At 33.0% G+C, this 25,390-nt stretch overlaps 1 protein-coding gene across 1 annotated transcript in view; it reads right to left on the bottom strand.

The window, feature by feature from the left end:
* Positions 1-25,128, bottom strand: part of spidey (hydroxysteroid 17-beta dehydrogenase 12 spidey) — a 42,921-nt gene extending 17,793 nt beyond the window's left edge. Inside the window, exons 1-3 of the mRNA XM_088226680.1 lie at positions 23,786-25,128; positions 21,070-21,145; positions 17,658-17,826 (exon numbers count right to left, since the gene is read on the bottom strand). Coding sequence (XP_088082806.1) covers positions 17,658-17,734 — 77 coding nt within the window. The 5' untranslated portion in view covers positions 17,735-17,826; positions 21,070-21,145; positions 23,786-25,128. The remainder of the gene's footprint in view (positions 1-17,657; positions 17,827-21,069; positions 21,146-23,785) is intronic.
* Between the last annotated feature and the right edge of the window lie 262 nt (positions 25,129-25,390).

The following is a 25,390-nucleotide window of genomic DNA, read 5'->3' as shown; positions in this document are numbered from 1 at the left end:
TGTAAATAGTTTTGCAAGAGTCCTTATCAATAAATCTTCTGATGCTTCCCAAAATTGATATTTTTTTTGAATCTTATTTATTACCATCTTAGCGTTTTGGTGAAATGTAAGTTTTGAATCCAACATTACACCTAAATATTTCATTTCAGTGACTTCATTAAGTTTTTCATTTTCTATTACAATTGATGGTGTAATTTATATTCTTTTGTTTTCTTTATATAGTTTTGTTAACATTTAATTTTAATTTATTAATTTTTAGCCACAGTGATACATTATTAAGATCATTATTTAGTCTGTCCATAATTGTTTTATAACTATGATGATGATTTTGCAGAAATAAATTTTTAACTTAAATGAACGGATAAATTTTTGCAAAGAATCTTATGTATGAAAGATTCACGTTATGATATAATTCTTTGCACATGTCCAGCCCATCATAGCTTATTATCTTGGAAGCCTTATTTATGTTGTCAATCTTGTCGTTATATGTATGATGTCAATAAATATTTTGTATTTAATATTATTTTAGCATTTGAAAAAATACATGTTTATAACATAGAATATATATAACTCTGCCTCGCTGTGTAATCGAAGAATTTTTTTTACTTTTATTTTCACCTCAATAGGTACTGCATAGAACACTTTCAGTTTCAGTGCTGCAGAGCAGCGTTTATTTTATAATTAAAAAATACATAAAAGAATTTGTTACCCACTAAGTCTAAAGACTTTTCGGTGGGAAATATTTTTTTTTTATAACAGGTTTAAATTTTACAGATTTATTTATAAACAGGCACTATAAAGTATCAAGAAGATATTTCTTCAGATCTTTTTTTTTCATTTGAAGATTTTATATGTTGATGATGGTTTGTGGGAGATCATTGAACAATATTGGAACAACGCAATTTAATGTTCGCTCCCCGAAGTAATTTGTAATTCGGGGAACAGACAGGGAGCCCTTAGTTTTTAATCTAGTGTTGTGAGTGTGGGAAACTCTTTTTTTAATATTAACTTTAATTTTTGTATTTTCATCGGGATTCAAACACGAAACCTTTTGTGTGTAAAACAAGCGTCTAAGCCACTTAGCCAAAATGCACTGACAGTGATAGAGGCATTGAAAGCGTTCAATTAAAATAAACGTGAATCTTTCATAAATAAGATTTTTTGCAAAAATTTATCCGTTCATTTAAGTTAAAAATTTATTTCTGCAAAATCATCATCATCATTCACTTTCCGCACCTAATGGTACATAGGAGACTGCATTAGTACACCAATCGCAGCGTATCTTGATTTATTTTTGTAACATGACGGTAAGATGATCAGTCTTACGCCAGGGTCTATGAAATATTCTAGTGTGAAATCACACTTTTTTAATAAAATATTTCATATCAACCATGTCGGGAATCGAACCCAAGACCTCTTGCATGGAAGGCAAACGCTCTGTTCACCACAGGGCTGACTTTGCAAAATGCGGATATTAAAAAAGATGCCACAAGTCATCTAGAACCTCAGAGTAATAATTCGCTAGAGAAACCATTTAGCTCTATGGCATATAACAAAACCGTTCAAAAATTTTGGTATCATTTTTAGTTCAACAACAAACGTTTAACGGACTGTTCTTGTTTGCGCTTGCGATTCTCATTGATTTGCCGAAGTAATTACAAAACTTTTTAAAAACCTTATAATTCTTTTTTGGAGCCACAAGAAAAACACACTGGAATATGTTCCTGGACTAGCACCTGAAGCGTAAGACTGATCACCTCACCTTGATGTAACAAAACTATCAAGATACGCTGCGATTGGTGTATCAATGCAGAGCCCCATGCACCATTAGGTGAGGAAAGGGAATGATGATGATATGATAGTCTGCTAACAAGTCGTAGGTAAGATTCGAATACAAGTCGAATATTCGCACGCCGCGGTAACATGGCGGACCCCTTTTGTCAAAGCGATGCTTATTCGTTTGTAAAGTTTCCCACAAAGCTATGCGATCATTTACAACACGAGAAGTAGGTACTGCCGGCTGTAAGGTTTAGCGTCAAAACGAACTACCGCCATCTTCTTTTACGCAATGATGTTATTTCACATTTAAATTTATTTCAACAGAGAGGGAAAACAAATACAGGGCTTATGACCTGTCATTGGCTGGTTTAAGTGGCCACTTAACACACTGTGTAAAATTATTCTGGCCATGTTTGAACATCCACATTTCCTCAACTCTTCCATCTGTTGACTTTTGTGAAGTGAAAGAGCTGAAATCTTTATCACGTAGGTAAGATAGTAGGCAACGCTTGAAAACAATTTTCCAATTTTTATATTTCTTCTTTTACCAGGAAGTTAATTCAACTATTTATTTCAAACGAGAAGAAAAACATTTTTGAGAAGGGAATATGGAAGTCTAGGCATTTATTGGACTTATGACCTATTACAAACGCTATCTTCATCAGTACATATCGAGACGGTATAAAGTAACATCGATATTTATGTACGAAAATGTGTTTTTTCATGATAATTTAAAGTACTTTCGTCAGTAAATTGTCATCAACATGTTCAAAAAATATATATTTTAAATATATATAAAGGCAAAGTCACAAAATTCAATTTTATTTAAAGCAATTAAAAAGTATTACGAAATGGAAAAAAATATTTATGAAGAAAAAAACATATCAAAATTTAAAATAATGGTCAAGACATATGTGATAAACAATTTATAAATTAAATATATTTGCAATGTTATTATTAGAACACACATAACAATATGGGCGTAAGTATAGCCTGTGAGCTCGCCAATACATGACAGATGACATTAACATAACCATAGAAAAACATAGCAGTTGAGCTCTCAGAAGTAAAGCAACGTGAATGCAGCAATGCTTGAACTACATGTCAATAATATTCTAATAATAAATAATATTATTTGGCCATACGGAACTTTAAAGCACACCTTGGTTTAATTACTAATAGTATTTTATCGGTTAGGTAGGTGTATTTAAAAAAAATGTTGCGTACCTGAAAAAAGCACAAATAATTATGTTTTTGTAAATGATGTCAGTAGCGACACTCAGAGAGTGGCTTTGTGACGTTTTGACATTTTTTATAAGAAATTCATGGCGTAGCCGAAATACTGCTATAAAAACGAGGATGTTTTTGTTGATTGACGTTAGCAGGCGCTACCCAGGGGCGACTTTGTGACGTGAGAAATTATTTAAAAAAAGAGATTCATGGCGTAGCCGAAATATTGTAATTAAAACGAGGATGTTTTTGTTGATTGACGTTAGCAGGCGCTACCCAGGGGCGACTTTGTGACGTGAGAAATTATTTAAAAAAAGAGATTTATGGCGTAGTCGAAATATTGTAATTAAAACGAGGATGTTTTTGTTGATTGACGTTAGCAGGCGCTACCCAGGGGCGACTTTGTGACGTGAGAAATTATTTAAAAAAAGAGATTTATGGCGTAGCCAAAATATTGTAATTAAAACGAGGATGTTTTTGTTGATTGAAGTTAGCAGGCGCTACCCAGGGGCGACTTCATGACGTGATGAAATTATTAATTTAAATATTTTTTTTCATTTTACATAGCGTAGCCGAGATCAGAAATTGCGTGGTGTTTCGAAATTTAACCGTGTAGGTAGCCGCCTAGTTACAATATTATTTTTGTATTTGTATAACTCCTGTTTTATAATGTTTATGTATTTATCGCTATAAGAATTAAACTAAAGATAGTTTTTACTTTTAATCGCTATCCGTTTTTAAAATTATGTTTGTAACACTCAGTAATATTTATTTTTCAAGTATTCAAATTTTTGCATTTTAATTAATATTGTTAATATAAAGCGTATTTTTATTTATTCGAATTTACTAGACTGTTTTTATAACAAAAAATAAAAATGCATATTTCTCTATGTATTTTTCTGTTATAAACAATCTATTAAAATAATACACATCAAATTTCCATTGCCTGTTGATTTTATTTGCAATCTTCTTTTTTTTCGATGGTTAAAACTCTAGGAAATTCAAAGACAATAAAAATTTTACTGTCATATATTGGCGAGCTCACACGCTATACATAGCCCACAATATGTATAATATGTGTGCCCTACTTTAAGATTTAAATAATAATAATAAAAAAACGTAATTTTACTTACAGATAAAATCGAAGATAAATGTTAACTCCTCATCAAAATCTTCGCTACTAAGTCAAATATCTCATTTTGTTCCACGTTCGACGTTCGAACATGACAGTTGGAAGTTATTCAAACATTCCGGGCGCAGTTGTCAAACGGATGCCATCTAGCGGCAAATATTGGAACTCCGCCAGTGAGAACAGATCGACTTACACAGTCGGACTATCGGCTATAAAACATTATTATTGTATATACCAATTTACATATAATGAGTGAGAAACCACCTGAAATATAAATTTAATATCTTTGTCTACGTTTTTACGTTACTACTTTTTACAATATTTTACTATAAAGGGTACGTCTCTTATAATATAATACTATGTAAGCTGTAAGTTAGATATACAATTACCTACAAAATAGTAAGGGTACATTGAATGATTTGCCGGTGATAAATATCATATAAATATCACGGCTCTACCTAATGTAGGGAGTACCGCTTTACCCACCGTTAAACTACTGGGAGTTTTACTCAATTCTGACCTATCTCTTGACGCTCAAATTAGTAGAACGATAAGTTCATGCTTCTACCAGCTGAGAAAAATTAAATGCATACGCAAAAATTTGCCGGTTGATGCCGCCCGTCAATTAATAAATGCGTTTGTAGTGTCTAGAGTCGATTATTGTAATGGTATCTATGCAGGTCTACCAATGAACAAAATGACTCGCCTACAATCTGTTTTGAATGCCGCAGCGAGACTTATTTTCGGAATCTCTAAGTTCAGTCATATCACTTCACTACTTCGGGAACTACACTGGCTACGTTTTCCACGGAGGGTCGAATACAAACTCTGTTGGCTTATGTATAAGTCACTGCACAACTCGGCTCCGGAATATCTAAGGAAACTATTCATTCCAGATGAACTAGCTGACAGGCGTCTCACGCTTAGATGAGCTACGTCTAAAGCGAGAGGAAAAGTTATTATACCTCTACGCAAACAGCGCACTAAATTTAGTGAACGCGCATTTGTGGTCGCAGGTCCTATGGCATGGAATGCTCTCCCAGCAGAGGTGCGAGGCTGTGAAAGTGAAGTGATGTTTCGGAAAAACCTTAAAACCCACGAAAATGGCGCTATATAAGTTATCCATAATAATAATAAAAAAACAGACCTTTTTTCCGAACGAAAAAATGAATTAGTTATGGCTAGTGGGAGTCTTCAAAAAATAACGAAACAATTGGGCAAAAGAAACACCGCAGATTTTTTATGGAAAATGTTGGGTTCCACAAACAAATTAAATACATAAATTACCTCGGTTAAGCGGGTAAAGGGACATTTTTTGTGTTTTTTTTAACGCGGTTAGACTAACAAATAAAACATTGGTTATACCTTTGGATGCCTAAATAACAATCAAAATATAAATTAAGTAATTAAAACAGGCGAAAAACATACATGTTAGGTGAATAATAGGATATTCACCGTAATACGGAAATCTCACGTATTGCGAATACCGATGGATTGAATTTAGAAAAATAAATTGTATTTTCAAAATCAATATGGATATTGTGGAAAAACTTTTAGATTCATAATTTAAAAAAATAAAATTGTTGAAAAATACCTCTCCATGCCTCAAACCCAACACGTTTGGCTTCAGCAATTGTGACGACGTTGTATTTAAATTTAAACGGTCACAAACAAACGTTAAAATTTAACCTAATCGTGGCGTATTGGGGGCGTGGCCAATGCAATAAACCGCTTTTGCGGGAAGTTGAAAATGTTTTTTTATGCTGCCAATAAGTATTTTTTGATCCTTTTTCTTAAGAAAAACAACCAAATCGGTTCAGTTAAAGGGTGCGGAAAACGGCACAACGAAGCATCGATTTTTTAGATTTTAACTAGGCATAATCATTCCTATGGGGAGACATTTGCAAGGACGTGACAGAAAAACAATGAACAAATACCTATTCATCAAAATTCTCAGCTATTACATTTTCCTAAGTGATGTGTAAAAAAACCAAATACCTTCAAGTTCAATAAATATTTTTTTAAAACATTTCTATCTTAGATTAGGTACCCGGCGAATACATCAAATGCCTGGCCTTTATATAAAGGTTATCCAATTAAGGCAGGTTTTTTAAAAATGTAATTAAATTTGCGTGGGTTCGGCACACGAAAATTGGAAAACAATCGTTCGGGTCTAATTAAAGATAAAATCAATGTACGGATGATTTATACAGAAAAGTTTTTCGTGGAATTACATTCAAAAGATTGATTCTTTTGTGGCTGAAACAAAATATTTTTTACAATTTTTATTTTCATTCATGTAAAAATACAGCGATGATTTAAATGTTGAAAAATACAGTAAGGAAATACTCTTTTATACAATTGATTTGAAAAATATATTTCTCTTTTCTTACTTAATGAGAAGCGGAGACGATTTCGACATTTGTGCACCGATCACACATCGTTTTACCACACATTCGCGTGAGGGATCGCACTTAGACAGCATCTAAACTACTTTCATCATATTTTTTTTCAATTCCATACTTCACTCCCATACATTAGAGTTGTCACTAGAACTTCATTGTGAACTGCTAGTTAAACATCCAGCGATAAACATTTGTTTGCCAAAATAGATATCAGAGCGCCGTTCACCCTGTTCCCGGCACTCACCCTCCTTTCAATATCTTTATAGGTATTTTCATCCCTAGTAAACATACTTCATCATCATCATCATCATTCCCCATCATACCAATACAATAAACTACCAGACAAAACTAAACAAAAGACTCAGACAACCTTTACAAAAGATCTACTACTACGACCATCACGCAATTTCCCCGTAGGAGTAGGCAGAGAGAATGGACCACCACACACGTCTATCCTGGCATACATTCCTAGCTTCTTCCACATTCATACATCTTGTCATACATGCCCTTCGGTTCTGTCTGCTTTTGACATGACCAGACTTAAGATTTTGGTTTATTCAGATCATGCCACGTCTTCCTTGGTCGTCCTCGTCTCACGTTGCCGTTCATTTTCACCATATATACTTGTTTTACCATCGTTTTGTCGTCCATTCGTTCTACGAGATCAAATTATCTCAGGGACCCTTTCTTAATCTTATCAATTATACTTGACTCAGATTTACACTCTCGCCTGATTTCATCATTCGCAACCCTGTCATACATTAATTTCCCACACGTTCGTCTAAGAGATCGCATTTCGACCGCGTTCACTCGGCTTTCATCATTCCTCTGCCAGTTCCATGTTTCACTTCCAAACATAAGTGTTGGGACTAAAACTCCGTTGTGCACTGCCAGTTTAGATTCGATTGACATATTTTTATTAGAAATTACTGTGCTTAGTACCCCGTTTATTTTGTTGCCCGCAGTCACTCTTCTTTCAACATCTTTTTCTACTCTTTCATCTCTTGATAACATGCTTCCTAGATACACAAATTCTTCTACTTGCTCGAGACATTCGTTGTTTACATTTATTATGCAGTCAGTAACCTCACTATCCCTTTGAAATACCATCACTTTTGACTTACTTTCGTTCAACGCCATCGCATTACAAAAGATGTTAAAAATATTATTATTAACAGTAGAATGTGAATTTTAAAAGTAAAAATATTTTGTTTAATGTATGTAACCCGTAAGGGTTTATCAATGAAAAATTTTTAATAAAAAAAGGGTGTTAAATAAAATCAATATGTTCGGCGGCAGTCTCGCGCTAATGACGCCGAGTGCCAAAGTTACTCCTAGCGGCGGTACATAGCTACCTGATGCCGGATGCCGGATACCGAATACCGAACCTATTAATTTATCGTGCGCAAACCGTTTTGACGCCATCCATTTCACGTCACAGTTTCGACGTAAAACTTACACCGATATGTAAATTACCGCCCGCAACAACTTTATCGCATTTCCAGCTAAAGTTCCGGCTTCGTTAAGTCGACACAAAGAACTCAATAAGTCCTAAATCAGGGCCGACGCTGGGGGGGGGGGGCGCGCATCAATCACGAGAAAGGGTCGGGTATCGAACCCGTGACTGATAACTTGCGGTCCGTGCTCTAATCCATTACCTACTGCGTGAAGGGGGCCGAAGCCGCCTGCGGGTATGAACCAAATCGTTTCGAAATTCAAAATACCAGAATTAAGTCAATCACGGGGATGAAAATACTCGAATTAATTATCGAGCCCTCGATTAGAAAAATACGGGAAGAGATTTATCGATGAATTCAACTTAAGTTGTATTTTAAATATTTTTATAAAATAATAAAAACAAATATTTAACGTCAGTTTACATAGTTTTTAAAAGATAATTAAATTATTTCTTTTTGGGTACGTGAATTTAACGTTAGGTTATAAGTAAGCAAGTATTCTTATAGACATTGCGCTTATTCTTTTTAGGTTACTTAAATCTTTTATTTTTCTCACACAGTTATATTACTTACTAAAAACTAAAAACAAACTTTTATCCATATTTATCTATTTATTAACGGACATTGTCCATGTATACAATATATAAGGTTTTAATATTACAATAAAATAATAGTTTAAAACATAAATAAAAAGAAAAGAAAAGAAGCATTGACAAACATAAGGGGCATCGAGACAAGATCTGGTCCAGACAAGATCATATGAAAACAATATATCAATTTCCATATTTTTTATCCTGTCTGTGTCTAATATTTCTGTAAATATTATACATTTTTACCCATTACTCAAAAATATTTACAATTGCGTCGTTTTTAATAATTTTAGATATTTTTTGATAAGTTTTTAGTACTTTGTACAGTGGACAATTTTAGGACGTCGCTTTTTTTAAATTGTTCAACCTTAAATATTTGTCAACAAAATTTTGAGTTTGTACAAATTTCTGTAGACAAGAACTGGATTCAACTCCCTGGGGAGCTGTTTATATTAACATATTACAACAGCGATGAAGATGAAGATGAAGAAGTGTAAAGTGGCCACTTAAACCAGCCATTGACAGGTCATAAGCCCTGTAGATGCCTAGACTTCTATATAACCTTCTCTTAAATGTTCTTCATCCCTGTTGTAATATGTTGCCTAAAACGCCTGAAAAAATAACATTTTCAGGCGTTGCCTAGTATGGAGGTGAAATAATTTAATTAGATGAATCTCACCCGCATAAATAAAGGTTTCAGCTCTTTAACTTCACAAACATCAACAGATGAAAGAATTAAAGGAATAAAGAGGTTCAAATAGGCAGAATGTTGAATATTACACAGTGCGTAAAGTGGCCACTTAAACCAGCCATTGACAGGTCATAAGCCCTGTAAATGCCTTGACTTCAATATTACCTTATCTTAAATGTTCTTTATCTCTGTTGTAATATGTTAATTATATATTTGTCGAAAACTCTCTTTAAATTTTACATATGTTTAGGAAAAACAATATTTTCTTAAATAAATAAAAAAGAAGTTTGAATACGTGATTTTATTTAATAATAATAAACGAGTATTTTACATAAAATAGTAACTTATCCGTATAATTATTACAAAAAAACGATAGCATAACACCATCCATATTTGTAACATGTTTCATTCTCTATTTTAATTCTTAATTTTTAATTACTCTTACAAATTTTCTTCATTTTTGATATTATTTCCATTTGTAAATACTCACTACAAACTACAAACTTTAAAATATCTTTTTTTTACTTGAATTTTTATTTTTAAACAACTTTCATTTATGTTTTTCTTTTTCTTTATCTTTTTTATACTTTCATAATTAACCTTACATATAATTGCTTTATAATATGGAAACTTCACCGGTCCATTAAAGTTAAGTCTAATTGTGTAAAATATTAAATTTTGTAACTGTACGGTATGTTTCTTAAATAAAAGAAAAAAAAAGGCGTGCCCTAGTACCAAAAAGTTCCAAACAAGGAAAACAGGGTGGTTAAGCTATTGGGAGCATCGGGTAGGTGTCTTTACCAGAGAGAACCAAGAAGATGGGTAAGCAAAATAGTAGAAGACTGCCTGGATTACTCTGACTTCTAGAGCTAGGAATCTGCCTTATAAAGGCCAAAATAAAGGGGGTAACAAATTAAGGGGTCTCGGGGGGCATGGAGTCAGCGTGGGTGGCTGAAGAAATGTCAGAAGAACATCGCTTTGGAACGCGATAAAATATGCAAACCCACTGCACATGTTAAAGTAGTCGTTAATACGTAAGTATGTTGTTAGAGTAGGATATAAATATGCAAATAAATGTATAGGGATTAAAACGGGTGCTATAAAAATTATTTTTTTTTTTTTTTTTTTAGAAAAAGAAATATTTGCGTTCTTATGATTTACCCAAATATTTAATTTTGAGGGCCATTTTCAACGAGTTGTAAATAACTCACTATTAGAAAATGGAATCGAGTTGGGGTAGAGTGGGATTCGAACCACGGACCTTTGGTCCGTGAGTCCGAGACACTAGCCACAGGACCACAACCCGATTTGTTTATCTCTACTAGAATCTTTAAATATGTAATCAATTATTTCTTTTCGAAGTGCAATAATGATACACGTGTGTAAATAAATAAGGTTTCTGACTAGAGTATTCAAGTTCCATACACATGTAGATACTCTCAAAGCACACGCTCAATAAATTGACTGAAATCTCCGCGCAATTCACATAACGTTAAAGTTTATGACTGACGGCATTCTGTTTCTCGCGTGGAACGTTTGGCTGGTGTTAAGCGAATCTGTATGGTTCCACAAAGGGAATGTGCGGAGCCCGTGGGACGCGCGGTTTAGCATTAATAGACCGTGCAGTACGGCCAATCGAGTTACGCTACAACCGACTAGTGCAGTGACGGGCAACCTATGCCACGCGTGCCAGAAGCAGCGTCGCCAACGCTAACCGGTTTTGGAAGCAATCTACCGATACACCGAATTCAATTGAAATTAAATCAATTTTTAAGCATCTCACATAATAAAATAACGATAAAAATCTATTGACAACAGCGACTATCTCCCTTGCTCCAGGTTTTTATATGGACTATAAATCTATAGGTTGGTAACTCTGGCCACCATATCCATCCTCGTGCTTACGACCTTTGAAGGGAATAATGTATCTAGAGGTTGCCAATTAATAGTGATCAACCTCAGTTACGGTTTCGGTTTTGACCAGTTTCGGCCAATAAAACGTGTTTGGGGTATAGTTTAACTTCCGACCAAGAATCGGCCAAAATCCCGGCTCAGCTGAAACCTACGGTTGGGTTGTGTCGGATTACGTTCGGCTGTACTCGGGTGCATTTTATGGCTCGCGTCGTAGTGACTCGGCCTAGCGATCTGCGACATTTAATTTGTTCCATTTTTCACATTACTATTCAAATATAAAAAATAACACAATTGGAGATATCGGATTGTTGTCCATTGGAATAATATTGCCATTGACTAATATAAGAAATTAAAACTTGAGTAGTTTTGTGGTTTGTTGACTATAGTAAGTGATTTTAAGATCTTTCATATTTATATTTTTGTAATTCCTTTACTGTTTATAAGTTAAAGTTCTTATGGCTTACATTGAAGAACTCTTACATATAAGTTGTATAATATAATAGCAAATTATCAAATTTATACAATTTATTTTAATGTGTATTTTATTGAACACTTATTTTAATTAACTCTTCTGGTTTAACAATAAAAACCTTTAATTATGAGCGTTTCAAAGTGACTTTTAACTTATTTAAATTAATTTTAATTTTGACTGAAGATCTTATGTCGGTCGATCATAACAAATCAAGTCAAGATATTTTGAAAAACAAGAAATAAAGCAAGTGAATACAGAAAATGAAAAAATGAAATGTCGAGTGGTAAATCACAAAGACCAGAAATGAAGACCTATTTCTTGAATCTTTTTGAAAGTGATAGTTTTTAGCTCAGTTTCTGTGAATAGTCTATATATTGTGTTTTAGGTTTAAATGTTTTTCTTTTCTTTTTTAAAAATTAAGTTCACAGAATGTTTAAATGTTTTTATTTTCTTTTTTAATATTAATTTCACAGAATGTTTAAATGTTTTTCTTTTCTTTTTTAATATTAAGTTCACAGATTGTTTGAATGTTTTTATTTTCTTCTTTAATATTAAGTTCACAGATTGTTTAAATGTTTTCTTTCCTTTTTTAATATTAAGTTCATAGATTGTTAAAATTTTTATTGTTTAATTGTATACTATGTATTGTTACAAGAAATGTACTATTTTTTTTATGTACCGTCCCAAATGAGTTTTCTCGTACAACTCCTGGGAATATAATATCATGATATTCATGTCTTATATGTTTTATTAATAAATAAAAAAATAAAAAAAAAAAAAAAAAACCGGTACATAGTGAACTCGTTACAACAATAAAAGTTTCAACCAATTCAGAATCCTAGAACAAACCATTTAACTAGTTAAATATTCGGATGTAGTAGTCTACAGCAGTAGCGAACGGTGATTTTATTTAGAGGTAAGCCATAAAAAAATCATATATTTTTACCTACATAGGAGGTACATAATATAATGTAAGTAATATATACTATAAATTGATATTTTTCTGTGGTTCTGTGTGATACAACCACTATCATCCATGAAATCAACTCGAACTATATAACTTCGTGATATATTATATTATATATATATATATATAAATATATATATATATTTATATTTATATATTATCCAAAACTTTAATATATAATTCATTAAAGAATTAAAATTACCACTATGAATTCAGTCGATATTAGGTATTCAATTAAAATGTCAACTGGCCGAATTTTTCTAGTAATTAATAGTGCTAAAAACGTCCGCGCGGAGCGTTTTATGTCCTGCAATATGACGCATGAAAGTAATTATAGTCTTATGTCAAAAGTACTTTCTTTAAGAAAAATATTCCCTAAGAAAAAATGTTTGAAATACTGTTTTCCAAATAAATAATCTTTAAATAATTTGTGTAATTTGCAAGTTTAATCTAGGAGAAAAAACCCGCTCTGGGGTTAATACATTAAAAATATAGTATACTTATTTTTATGAAAAAATAAGCTGGAATAATCGGCTAGTTTCTTGGCTCACCGCAGGCGCTGGGCGCACTTTATTCAAATTTATATTTATATTAGGATAAAAATACAAACGGTGGAAATGATTTTAAAAAAAGTTAATTATTTATTTGTTTTTCTGTAAATAAAGTTACAATAAAACATTATTATAGTTTGTCAAATATAATGGTAAGCTGCGCATAATCGCTTCTATACACGGTTCGCCCCTGGTCTACAGCACATTGAAGTTTAATGGTTTCGAATAAATGCAATGTAACGATTTGCAGTTGCAACTTGCAGACTTTTAAGACGGCATCTGGGCTCAAGAGTTCGTCGACTTGAAGTCCAAATTTACGAATTTAGGTGCCCCTAAAAACAAAATGTTTTGAATTCTATGAACCTATTACTGAGCACTTTTGCTCTTTGAAAAATCGAGCGATGGCATTACTCAGAATATTATTTTAATGTATGTACGTTTGTGAAAAGACCTAAACACATTCTATGTGAACGTGATGCTTTACATCATATAACAAACTTCATCCTCGGGGGACCACTGGTCAAACCTGATGTCAAAGAGCTCGCCTCCCACCTAATACCCCGATGCTAAGGGATTTAGGTTTGGAAGGGAGATCTAGCAAATCTAGTCTTCCACACAGTAGCCGTGATCTTTATAGATCTGGGCTTGAAGGGCGAGAACTGTTTACAGATTGCAGTGACGTTAGGAGTTTGTATAGCACTGGCTATCATCTCTAAAATATTAAATGTTAATATTTCAAGATATGGCACCGTACTCGTGTCAAGCTAAGCTAAAAAGGTTGCCCATCTCTGGACTAGTTAAACTTTAATACATAAATGGCATCCCGTCATCCAGAGAGAGAGAATGCAACAAACATTAAATTATATTTTCATAACCCCACACAAAATTCAATACTAACTCAACTCGGAAGCGTATTCGTTTAAGCAACCCTTAGACTATGCGGGGTACAAGAAGTTCATCAAAATTTCCTTATTCATAACGGGTTGCGCATAAGGCTCTAATCGTATAGAAGTGGTATTTATTCTCACAAAACAGTTTAATTTGTAAAACGATTACTGTTTTTATAAAAAACTACTTCTACTTCTTATAAAAAAAAACGGAAACGCCTATCTCTACAATCATAGTGTTTGATAAATGATTGCAATAAGCATTTATTTATTTATAAATTTTAAAAAAATTATGTGTTATACATTTATTAAGAGAAGCCCAAACTTCATGGGACTAATGTCCTGTGTTGATTTGAGACGAAAAATATACTTTAAAAAATTAAAAGAAAGTTGTGGTCTCGTTGGCTAGTGTCTTGGACTCACGGCTCAAAGGTCCGTGGTTCGAATCCCACTCTACCCCAACTTGATTCCCATTTTCTAATAGTGAGTTATTTACAACTTGTAAAAAATGGCCCTAAAAAAAAAATATTTGGGTAAATTATTTATCGCAAATATTTAAATACTATTTTTTTTTAATAAATAAGTTACAGACACAAAATCATCATTTAAAAATATAGTAAAGCACATAAATATGTATTTTAAAGAACGAAGTCAAATATTAGATTTACATGAAACAACCAGCTCAAATTATTGAAGAATTATCAAAGAGTTCCCAAATCAAATCTGTCTCCCCAAAGGAAATCTAATCCTTAACTTATATCTAGAAAATAAATTTTGTCCTTCAATGTCCTTCCAAATTATGAAAATATGAATGTTTTTACGAGGTAACTCCATTACGTTAAATTATATTATTCTGAAAATGTTTAATAAAATATCTAAACACTTCTCTAAAGTAATCATTGATCTCTTATTCAAGAAATAATATCTAGGATGACTGATAATATATTTAAAAAATGGCCTGTATTAATAGTGTTTTATATTTTTTAGCCATTTCTGCACGTGAATTGTTTAATTTGGTACCTTCAATTAAAATATTAACCTTTTGATATTATATTTACTCTAAAAAACCTACTCAAAGGCCGGTCTCGCAGTTTAATAAGTTTTTGTTATTATTTTCAAATCTTTTTTTTTATTTTTAAGATAAAATATTGTGGATCGGGAGAATAAACTAAAAATGCATCATATGATAGTATGCATGTAGATATATACAGTTATAAGACATTGCAATTTCATTTCAATAATCGTCATAGGATTCCGAAGCTTCTGAGCGCGTAGAAAAACGCATCCGATTTCGCTCTGGTAAAGTTATTTACAGGGACATTTAAATTTATATTTTGAGTAAAATTGGATCATATTGATATTATAAATAAACTTTGCATCATTTTAGCAGAAGCAATATTTCTGATGATTGAAATGTTTAATATCTAAGGCGAATCGTCCATATGAGCGATTATGTGCAGCTTGCAATTTAATTTGTCGGTCCACAATAAAGTTCAATACTAACTTTACTTACAGAAAAACAAATGAATACTTAGGATTTTTTATAAATCATTCACATAATTAAAAATAATTATTAAGCGTGCCTAGCGCCAGCAGTGAGCCAAGAAACTAGCCGATAATTCCAGCTAACTTTTTCATACAAATAAGAATGTTCTGTTTTTAACTTCTTTAATTCAGTTGCGGTTATTTCCTTCTAAAGTAAGCTTCCAGATTAAACAAATTATCTGAAGATTCTCGATATCAAAAACAGCATTTCACTATCCTAAATAAAATAAATTGAACAATGCCTAAACATTCCAAATTCAAAAAAGTACATAAAACTTACTGAACTAAAACTGTTATTATTTTAAACGTGCAAGAATAATTCCTTAGACAGTCGTTTGTAAAACGTCGAAATTCCCTCTCATCTTTGGAATATCAAATAGATAATATTCTGTAAGTTCCCGTTTCCGGGTCGCTGGGGTGACATGCATTTGTCAGTGTTTGCTGACACGCTCAACCGCTACATCCTTGCGGGAAAGTATCCCGAGAGCATGTATCGCGTGTGTGCAACGTTTGATCAGTTTCGCATATACAGCGAAAACAAACCAACGGTATTTTATCAACCCGATGGTGATAAAAATAATATTATTTTACTTGATCCGGAGAAAGTTAATTTTTTAATGTGGAAAATCCTATTTTACATGAAATGCATACGGAATATAAAAGTCATAGAATCACAAATTTAAAAAAAAGTTTTTTAAAATAGTAATATTAAAGGTCTGCTGTCTTAGCTGTGGGAAAATAAAAACCGACGTCGGGTTCCTTGCTCCTCTGCCAAGGACCTCAGAACAGAACAGAACAACAAAACCTTACCAAACAGTTCTGTCGATGTGTTCCCAGAACAACGTCAAACATTCAAGAAGCAAGTGATGTTATCACTCATGACTTGTGATCACAAACGACAACAGATGGAAGAATCGAAGGAGTATAGATGTTTTAATAAAGGCAGAATGGTGAATGTTACACAGTTTGTTATTGCAGAATGTTTGTATACGTTTTATCCTTAATCTTTGCAAATTTGACCACATAACCGAATATCGCACGCAACTACACTGGCTCAGTATCAGGCATAGAAGAAACGTTCACATTCCATCATTTCTTTACAGTATTTTAAATAATTCCACTTCGCCTGTTTATTTGAGAGAGCTTTTCCAAATTTTATCATAACAATGACTATCTCTTCTTTCTAGTAACGAGAGAACCGCTTTAATATTTATATTATTATGTTTTTTCATTATGTATTTTTTTATAATTTAATTTAGTACGTACTATTATTTGGCATATGATTTATTTCTCTTATTTCTTATATTTTTTACTTTAGTATTGAGTGAGATTCTAGAAAACATATATTAATTATCATTTAAATTATGTTTATATATATATATTATTTTTCTGTTGATTTCAATGATACTCATATTTTGTTTTTTTTTAATACTACTATATTTTACTATTATTTTGTTGATTTTAATGATACCATTATTTTGTTTATTTGATTATGTGTCATTCTTAATTTGTGTAATTTATATTTTAAAAATCATTTTTGATTATCTTTTTTACATTGTTTTCTTTGGAATTTTACTATTTTTTTATTTTTTTTCTAGATTGTTATTCTATTGTATCACATGTCATTGTAATTTAATCTAATTAATTTTACTATGTATTTTTATTGTTATTTATTGTAGCTTGACACGGGCATAGCCTAAAAAGCCTTAATAAGTTCATTCATATTTAAACTAGTGTAATTTTGAATGAATAAATAAAATAAAAAATTCCCTATCATCGCTCTAATTTCTCGCTTCCTTTTTCACAGTAGTGGCTGCTCGGTTGTGGAATAATCTACCTACTAATATTAGAGTCGCCCCTTCTTTGTTTACAATTAAATCAAGATTGAAATATCACTCTCTAAATATTTGAGTTATTTCTTTCTTTTTCTTCTTTCCTTCCCATCTCCTTTCCCATCTCCCTCTTTATATTTTCAGTCAATTCTATATCGTAAACAGGTATTGCGAGATAAAACAGGGTTGTATCACAAGTACTTACTTGTCGGTAACGTTGAGGAAGTACTCTGGATAGGGATACGAAACACCCACATTGTTGACAAGAACTCCGATCTCCATTCCGGTCAGTTGTTTCTCAATATGCTCATACACGCCTGCAGTTTCCGTAAAATCGGCCACGATTATTTTAGTCTTCACGTTGAACTCCGCTTCTGCAAATAAAAAATAAGTTTTATCAATAAATCAGAAAATGAACATTTTTTGCATCACCAGGATTGGGGGAAGGAACTGATAACAGGGTACTCGCAAAGGTTTCCTTTAACCCTATAAAGCTCAGCCTCAGCAAGTGAAGGTTATTACTAAAGCCCTTACTGGGCACTGCAGATTGAACAAACACCGCGCTAGAATGAAACTTTCCCAAACTTCTAGATGTAGGTTCTGCAGTGCAGATGAGGAAACACCTACACTCACTCTATGCAAATGTGATGCTTTACATAAAAATAGAGCCTTATTTTCGGGGGACCACTAGTTGAACCTGAAGATGTTAAAGAGGTCGCTTCCTACCTGATAGCCAGATATTTTACGGATCTGGGCTTAAAAGGGGGGATTAACCAAAATGTAAACTCTCGTTCTTTACACAGTAGCCAGGCTCTTTATAGACCTGGACTTGGAGAGCGAGAACTATTCACGGGGACGCATCACAACAGATATTCACAGGCCGCAGTGGCGTCAAGATCCTGCATAGCACTGACCCTCACCAGAATAAGAATAAAATCTACTAAGGTTAAAAAAAAACACATTATAATAATTTTTTTCGCACCACAACAGGCCAGAAGGCCCAATTACAGTAGTGAGTTACATCACAGAACACCCAGGCTTGAGAAAAATCACATTTAGTTTTCGTGTTCTCACCGAGAATCGAACCCGGAACTGTGCGAGTCAAGCGTCTTCACCATTACACCACGGTGGCCGCCAATACAGAATTTTTTTTTTTACATATTATTTATAAACGCAATATAGAAAAATTACTACGAAAAAAATATTTACCACACATCATAAAATTCCAAAAAACTTTTGGCAGCTTTAGGGTCGCGATTACAAACGCTTTGTTCATCAATACATATCCACCCGGTATAAAGTAACATCAATATTCATGTACAAAAATGTGAATGTTTGCATGAAAATTTAATGTATCTTAGTTAGTGACTTGTAATTGAACATGTTTAGAAAAAAATATTAAACTTTTATAGAGAGAACTTAATTTTAATTGGCAGATAAAATTGAAAATAAATTTTAGCTTCCCATTAGAATATGAGCCCTGAGTAAAATAGGAAGTTGACAAATTTGTCATCAATTGACTATTAAGTAAAATCAAATTTTCAGTAAAAAAATATGTATTTTTGTATTAAAATTTGAGTAATCGAAAAACTGTAATTAAACATGTTCAAAAATATATTTTAAATAAATAATCTATTTTTCTCACAGAAAATTTTATTTTACTTTATAAACAATAGAAGATAACTCTGTTAACTGCCCATTGTAATGTAAATCTATTTAAAATACGAAAGAAAAATAAGTAGATTTTGAAGTCGAATAAAATTCTGACATGGCTGTCAGTTTTGAATCCAAACGGCGAGATCTTTGAGGAGGGCATAAGGAAGCTTGTGTCACGGATCACAACATGCATTGAACGGGACTACGATTATGTGAAAACATAGTCAACAATTAAAAATGTCTTGTATTTTTTTTTCACGTATACTTTTCTAAAAAAATATTGAAATCTATTACACTTACAGTTATGTGCGAATTGATGAAATAAGAGTCATTTATGTCATTTTTTTCATAAAGTAACCCTCATATGTCAATTTGACAGTTGTTTACTGTCAAAAATTATGACTTACGGTTCATTAATTCTCTAAAAGCTCATGTTTGTGTTTGTTGGTGTACTATCTTTTTTTTTTTAAGGACTAATTTTATAAATTGTTTGCATATCAAACACTGTTTTTGAGTTAGTTTAAATCATGGATATCACGCCAAGGAAAAGGGAAAAGATCATAGATAAAACCTTAAGTAAGCATACATCAATGACTCAGAAGAAGATTGCAAATGAATGTCTTATGAGTCAGGGAGCAGTGAGGAAGATTATTAAGCAAAAAAGAGAAACAGGGTCAGTTGAAGCAAAGATAATTGGGAAATGTGGAAGAAACCGGAAAACGAGTCCGAGTTGAAATATTTCAAATCAGAAATAGTAAATTAAACCCCATAAAAACAAGTTACGAACTTAAACGAGATTTGGCAGCCACTGGGGTGATGATACATGACTCAAAAGTACGAAGAAGACTCATTAAATCTGTAAGAAAATAAATTTGACCACAGAAAAAACAACTCCTGACAGCACGTATGATGAAGCAAAGGCTCATTTGGGCTAGAAAATATACCAAATGAACGAAAGGTGGTGTTTTTAGATGAAACTTACTTTTTCGTGCAAGGATATCGCACAAAATTTGTTAGAAAGGGTGAGGATGAAAAACTTACTGTGGTTCATATTGACCAAACGGTGAAATATTCTGTGGAGAAGATGTTTTGGGGGTGTTTTTTTTTCTTTTTTTTTGATACCAATAGAAAAAAATATTAATAGCTCAAAGTATAAAGCTCTATTGGAGCAGCACTTGAGTTCCGAACTGAGTAAATGTTGTCCTTATGGTAGGGCAGTATTTCAAATGGGCTCTTTGTCACATATCGAATTTTATGCTTAAGTATTTCAATGATAAAAGGATAACTCTTTTAGACTAGCCTGGAAATTTACCTGACCTTAGCTATATAGAAAATTTGTGGGCGATTTGTAAATTTGGGATACAAAAATTTGACTGCACTACCAAGATAAAGATGGTAGAACTTGTTATTCAGATGTGGTTTCGAGATGACAGAATAAAAGAAAATTGCAGAATTTTAATTTATTTCATGCCAAAAGGTGTTAAGGCTATTATAAAAACAAAAATAGGACATACAACCTATTAAATAGAAAATTATTCAATGATTGTACGTCACCGGCAACTCAAAATATTAATAAAAAACCTATTTTATGATTACAAAGAATTTTATTCCATTAATTCGCACAATACTGTACTTTCTGAACATGCATTGAATTTCAAGGTATAATATAAAGATCTCATCACTCAAATAACAGCTTTGTTCTAGCAGAAATGAATTCAAATTTAATAAACTTCCGAGATGAATCGAGCAGCAAGGGGAAAAATCCCATTAGAGACGTAAAATTTAGATTTTTTTCTTTGCAGTGCGAGTCTACAAAGGGAGAATTACCTTTTCAAGCTTCAAAGCCACTCAAACCCAAGGACTTGCGGGAATATATTGAGAATCTCACATACAACACGTTATCATTCCCGGCTTTGTGTGCATATGTAAAGTGTTCTTAGGATATTGAATGGAATAAATACCAATTTCCGCAGCCACCTCCTCCAGTCGCGACTCCGTTCGGCTGACGAGAATTACGTCACATCCTTTCTTTGCGAGCTGAAAAAAACAGAAGAATATCATGTATATATTATTTAAATTAATTGCAACAGAGGCGGAAAATATTATTGAGAAATGAATATGGAAGTTAAGGCATTTACATGACTTTGACTAATTTGCCTATTTTTTTGTTTATTAAGAAAAACAACAGCAATACAAAAAATATACATTTCCAAACATTTCAATAAGTGTAAGTTAATATTTGTAAATAACCACTTGCCGACTTTTCTATACATACCGATTTGCAGACGCGCCCGTTTCTTTGACAGGACACGATATACTCTTATACTTTTATGCAAAATTCAATGTATATCGTCAAACAAACAAGCTATCACGACCATCACGCTGTTTCCCCATGGGATTAGGCAGAGGGGATAGAACGCCACATCACTCTATATTTTCATACAGATTTTGCTTCTTCCACTTCTTTTAACATGTCCATCTAAAATTATTTGTTGGATTTGGTCATGCCATGTCTTTTTCGGTCTCTCTCTATTTCTGCATCTGGCAACATTTAAAATTGTAAGTATTCTTAGCCGTTCTTTCGCTGTCTATTCGCTCTACAGGTCCAAACCAGCGCAGAGCTCTTTTCTTGATTTCGTCGAAAATGCTAATATCAGCCTTACATAATGTATGGATCTCTACTTTTGTTCATCTATCGTACGCATTTTTACCACACATTCGCCCGAGAGATCGCATTTCAACAGCATTCAGCCTACTTTCATCACCAGGGTCGTGGACCAGGACTCCATTGTGAACTGCTCCTTTTGCCTCTTGCGACAAACATTTATTTGCCAAGGTTGATTTAAGTGCTCCGCTCACTCTGTTCCCGGCCTTCACTCTCCTTTCAATATGTTTTTCAGTCATTCCATCCCTAGGAAACATACTTCCCCGATACACAAATTCCTCTATTTGTTCAGTAAAGCTCTATTCATCATCATTTCACATTTAGTCATACTTTCATTTCTTTCAAAATGCATCACATTCAATTTGTAGTTAATATATAAAACCAGCAACCGACAAATATTTACTAACATTTATGGTAAAAATTTCATTTTGAAATAAAATGTTGGATGACGAAAAACATATATGTACATAATAATAAGGCGGCCTCCGTGGTGTAGTGGTCAAGACGCTTGACTCACACACGAAAGGTTCCGGGTTCGATTCCCGGTGAGAACACAAAAAAAATAAAAATCTGATTTTTCTCAAGCCTGGGTGTTCTGTGATGTAATACACCACTGTAATTGGGCCTCCTGGCCTGTTGTGGTGCAAAAAAAAAAAAAAATAATAAATAATAAAAAAAATATAATATTCATGTTTGGTAAAAAAAATCACTTTGCATAAAGGATTATCATTGCAGTGGGAAATTTGTGGAATCCACCCGATATCTGGAATTTACGATATTTTTAAGGGAATGGTTTCATTTACCAACTCTTGCGTATATCCTACAAATGAAATTTGATAAATAAATATGCTCCGAACCGGGTTATTTACCCTTTCAGTTCAAGCACTGTATTGTATTCTGAACTAGACTACATCCTCAAAGCCGACTGTCCATCGTCGGTCAACCGTAGCCAGCAGATTAGGCTGTGCAAATTTACCAACATAACCATCGGTTAGCGCTTAACTTGGCATCGACCATAGAACCCATGCCCGGTTGTGAATGTCTAGTTAAATTCAACCAGAGGATAATTTTACAGTGGAGGTCAAATAAATGTGGCAGGATTAAGTTTAAACTGAAGTTTAAAGGGGTGAGAGTCCTGTCAAAGGATGCGGTTGTTCACAAATATTGCTTTTGAAGATCGTGGATAAAATATAAAACAGTATCTCAATCACAAATAACTACCGACGTGCTAACAAGCGACGTGATAACAATTTCTCACCATGGTTATTTATCGTATTTGCGATCGCAATTGAACATCCGTGAACACTACATATGAAATGTCAAAATATTTACATTTCGCTACGTATATCTCGCAGCAGTCTCCTGTAATGGTCTCTCCCTTAGACAAAATCCAGATTTGTACACTCCTCCTGAAAATGGTCTTCGTTTTGGAGAACTTAATATGTTCATCCAGAATATTGAACACTTTTGGGGCCACAAAAGAGAAGTTCCTCTGAGCAAACATCGTATGTGTTTTTGGAACTGAATATTTAAAGGGGTGTTTTTACACGAGAATATTTCACGGTCCCTGTACTGGTACCTGAAGCGTAAGACTGATCATCTTACCTTTACGTAACATAAAATAAGTTTCGCTGCAATAAGTGTATCAATGCAGTGTCCTATGCACCATTAGGTGCGGAAAGGGAATTATGACGATGAAATATTTATATAAATCGAAAATCCATGTTTCGTTTTTTTTTTCTGTTCAAATGCATTTACAATGACATTTACTAATTTGAAAAATAAATCATTCTTACCGCAACAGGCCTGGAGGCTCAACTAGTGTTGAATTACCCATGCTTGAAAAAATCATATTTAATTTTTATTTTCTCACCGGGAATCGAACCTAAAACCTTGTGAGAGTTAAACGTCTAAACCACTACACCACGGAGGCCCCTTATACTAAAAAAAATACATGTGTAATTTTTAAGTTGCGCATTCAAATATTTTACATGACTTATTTTTTTACTTACCGCTTTTGCGTAAGCCTTGCCAACCCCGTCAGTAGAACCAGTTACCACTGAAACAAGAAAAATAATGTTATTTATTATTTTATTTAAATACGCTCAAATAGCATTTTTACGAAGGGATGAAAATTGTGATGAGTTCATCAATGAAAATATGAATAAGAATCCTTCTCTTCTTCTACAGCCTTATTCTCTCCTCCAAACGTCTCCATCCCTTCCTATCACTCGCTTTTATCATCCATGTTTTACTGGCTATATGTTCTTATTTTTAGCAATTCATTTTTTGTCCAAGGTGCTAGACTTTAGAATGACTTCATACAAAAAAATGCTCCTTCTCTGGCCACCTTCAAGAAACGCCTGAAACATTACTTTACATCCTTAAAACCCTAACATCCCTTCATTTAATAGTTTTATAGAAAAAAGTTTTCATTTCTTTTATTTGATTCCTCTTCTCATCTCCTACCAAACTCATAACCTGATTCCACATTCCTCATCCATTCATATGTATAAAATAATGTGCTTTTATTAAGTTTATATGTGCAAGCCTTATCTTCCCACTGAAAATCAGTTGATTTTTTTTTTATTAATAAGGTTTTTTGGCTTATTTTTGACTGACTCTTCTTTTGACCAGTTTGGTTTTTGGGTGGCCGGAAAAAGGTTTCAAAAATTCTTACCCATTAATACTAAATGCTTACTTGTACACGCATTACTACTACCCGCTCTAGATTACGCCGATGTTTCCATGACTGATTTAATCTGTGAGCAACTCGATATACTTAAACAACTTCAGAATACATGCATAAGGTTTGTTTTCGGTCTTGGGAAATTTGACCATATTTCTGATTATCGTAGGCAACTAAAATGGCTCAAAATTAGACAACGAAGAGACTATCACTCCCTCTCACTTCTCTTTACTATACTTCATAGTTTTAACGCTACTGTATTCTTCCGTGAAAATTTTCAACGTTCAGGGTTGACCTCTTCGTTCTAATTCTCAAAGCACCCATTAAATACCCATCCACAATTCCTTTTTCTTCTCTAACTCACATAGTGTCCATGCGGCTCAACTGTGAAATCGTCTCCCATCCACTATCAAAGATGTTACTACAGTATCTTTGTTTAAATCACGTCTAAAGAAACATCTCCTTTCTCTTCCTTTATATCTCCCTTGACCTCTTTCCTCTAAATTCCTATTTTACATTGTGTAAAAGTATTGATTTATGGTTATTTATACAAAAATACAACTATTTATATTTTTGTATATCTTTAGCTTTTTTATTTCTATTTTCTTTGTTGGCTGGAAGAAGTTGCCATTTAGCAAAAAGCTCGCTAATGTAAAATTAACATTCTGTACAAAAAGTTAAGTTAATAAATAAATTTCAAAAAAGATATTGCTTTTAGCAATAATTCCGCTAATTCTGCGTACTTAAAAATTCGAACATGCTTAAAATAATATTTCTGATGATTTCCTCACACAATTATCAATTATCAGTATCGTGGCTTACATAACATCGTCTCTAATGACTAGTGATCAAATTCATCTGCCCTTTCCTTTCCTTCGGGGAAATAGCGTGATATTAACGAATCAATAAAGTAGCTAATAATAAAGAT

Source organism: Micrasema longulum, unplaced genomic scaffold (genome assembly GCF_059751315.1).
Source record: "Micrasema longulum isolate JH-2025_06_02 unplaced genomic scaffold, ASM5975131v1 h1tg000460l, whole genome shotgun sequence".
Taxonomy (NCBI): Eukaryota; Metazoa; Arthropoda; class Insecta; order Trichoptera; family Brachycentridae; genus Micrasema; species Micrasema longulum.
Note: the sequence above shows the minus strand (reverse complement) of the source record. Positions and strands in the feature narration are given on the sequence as shown.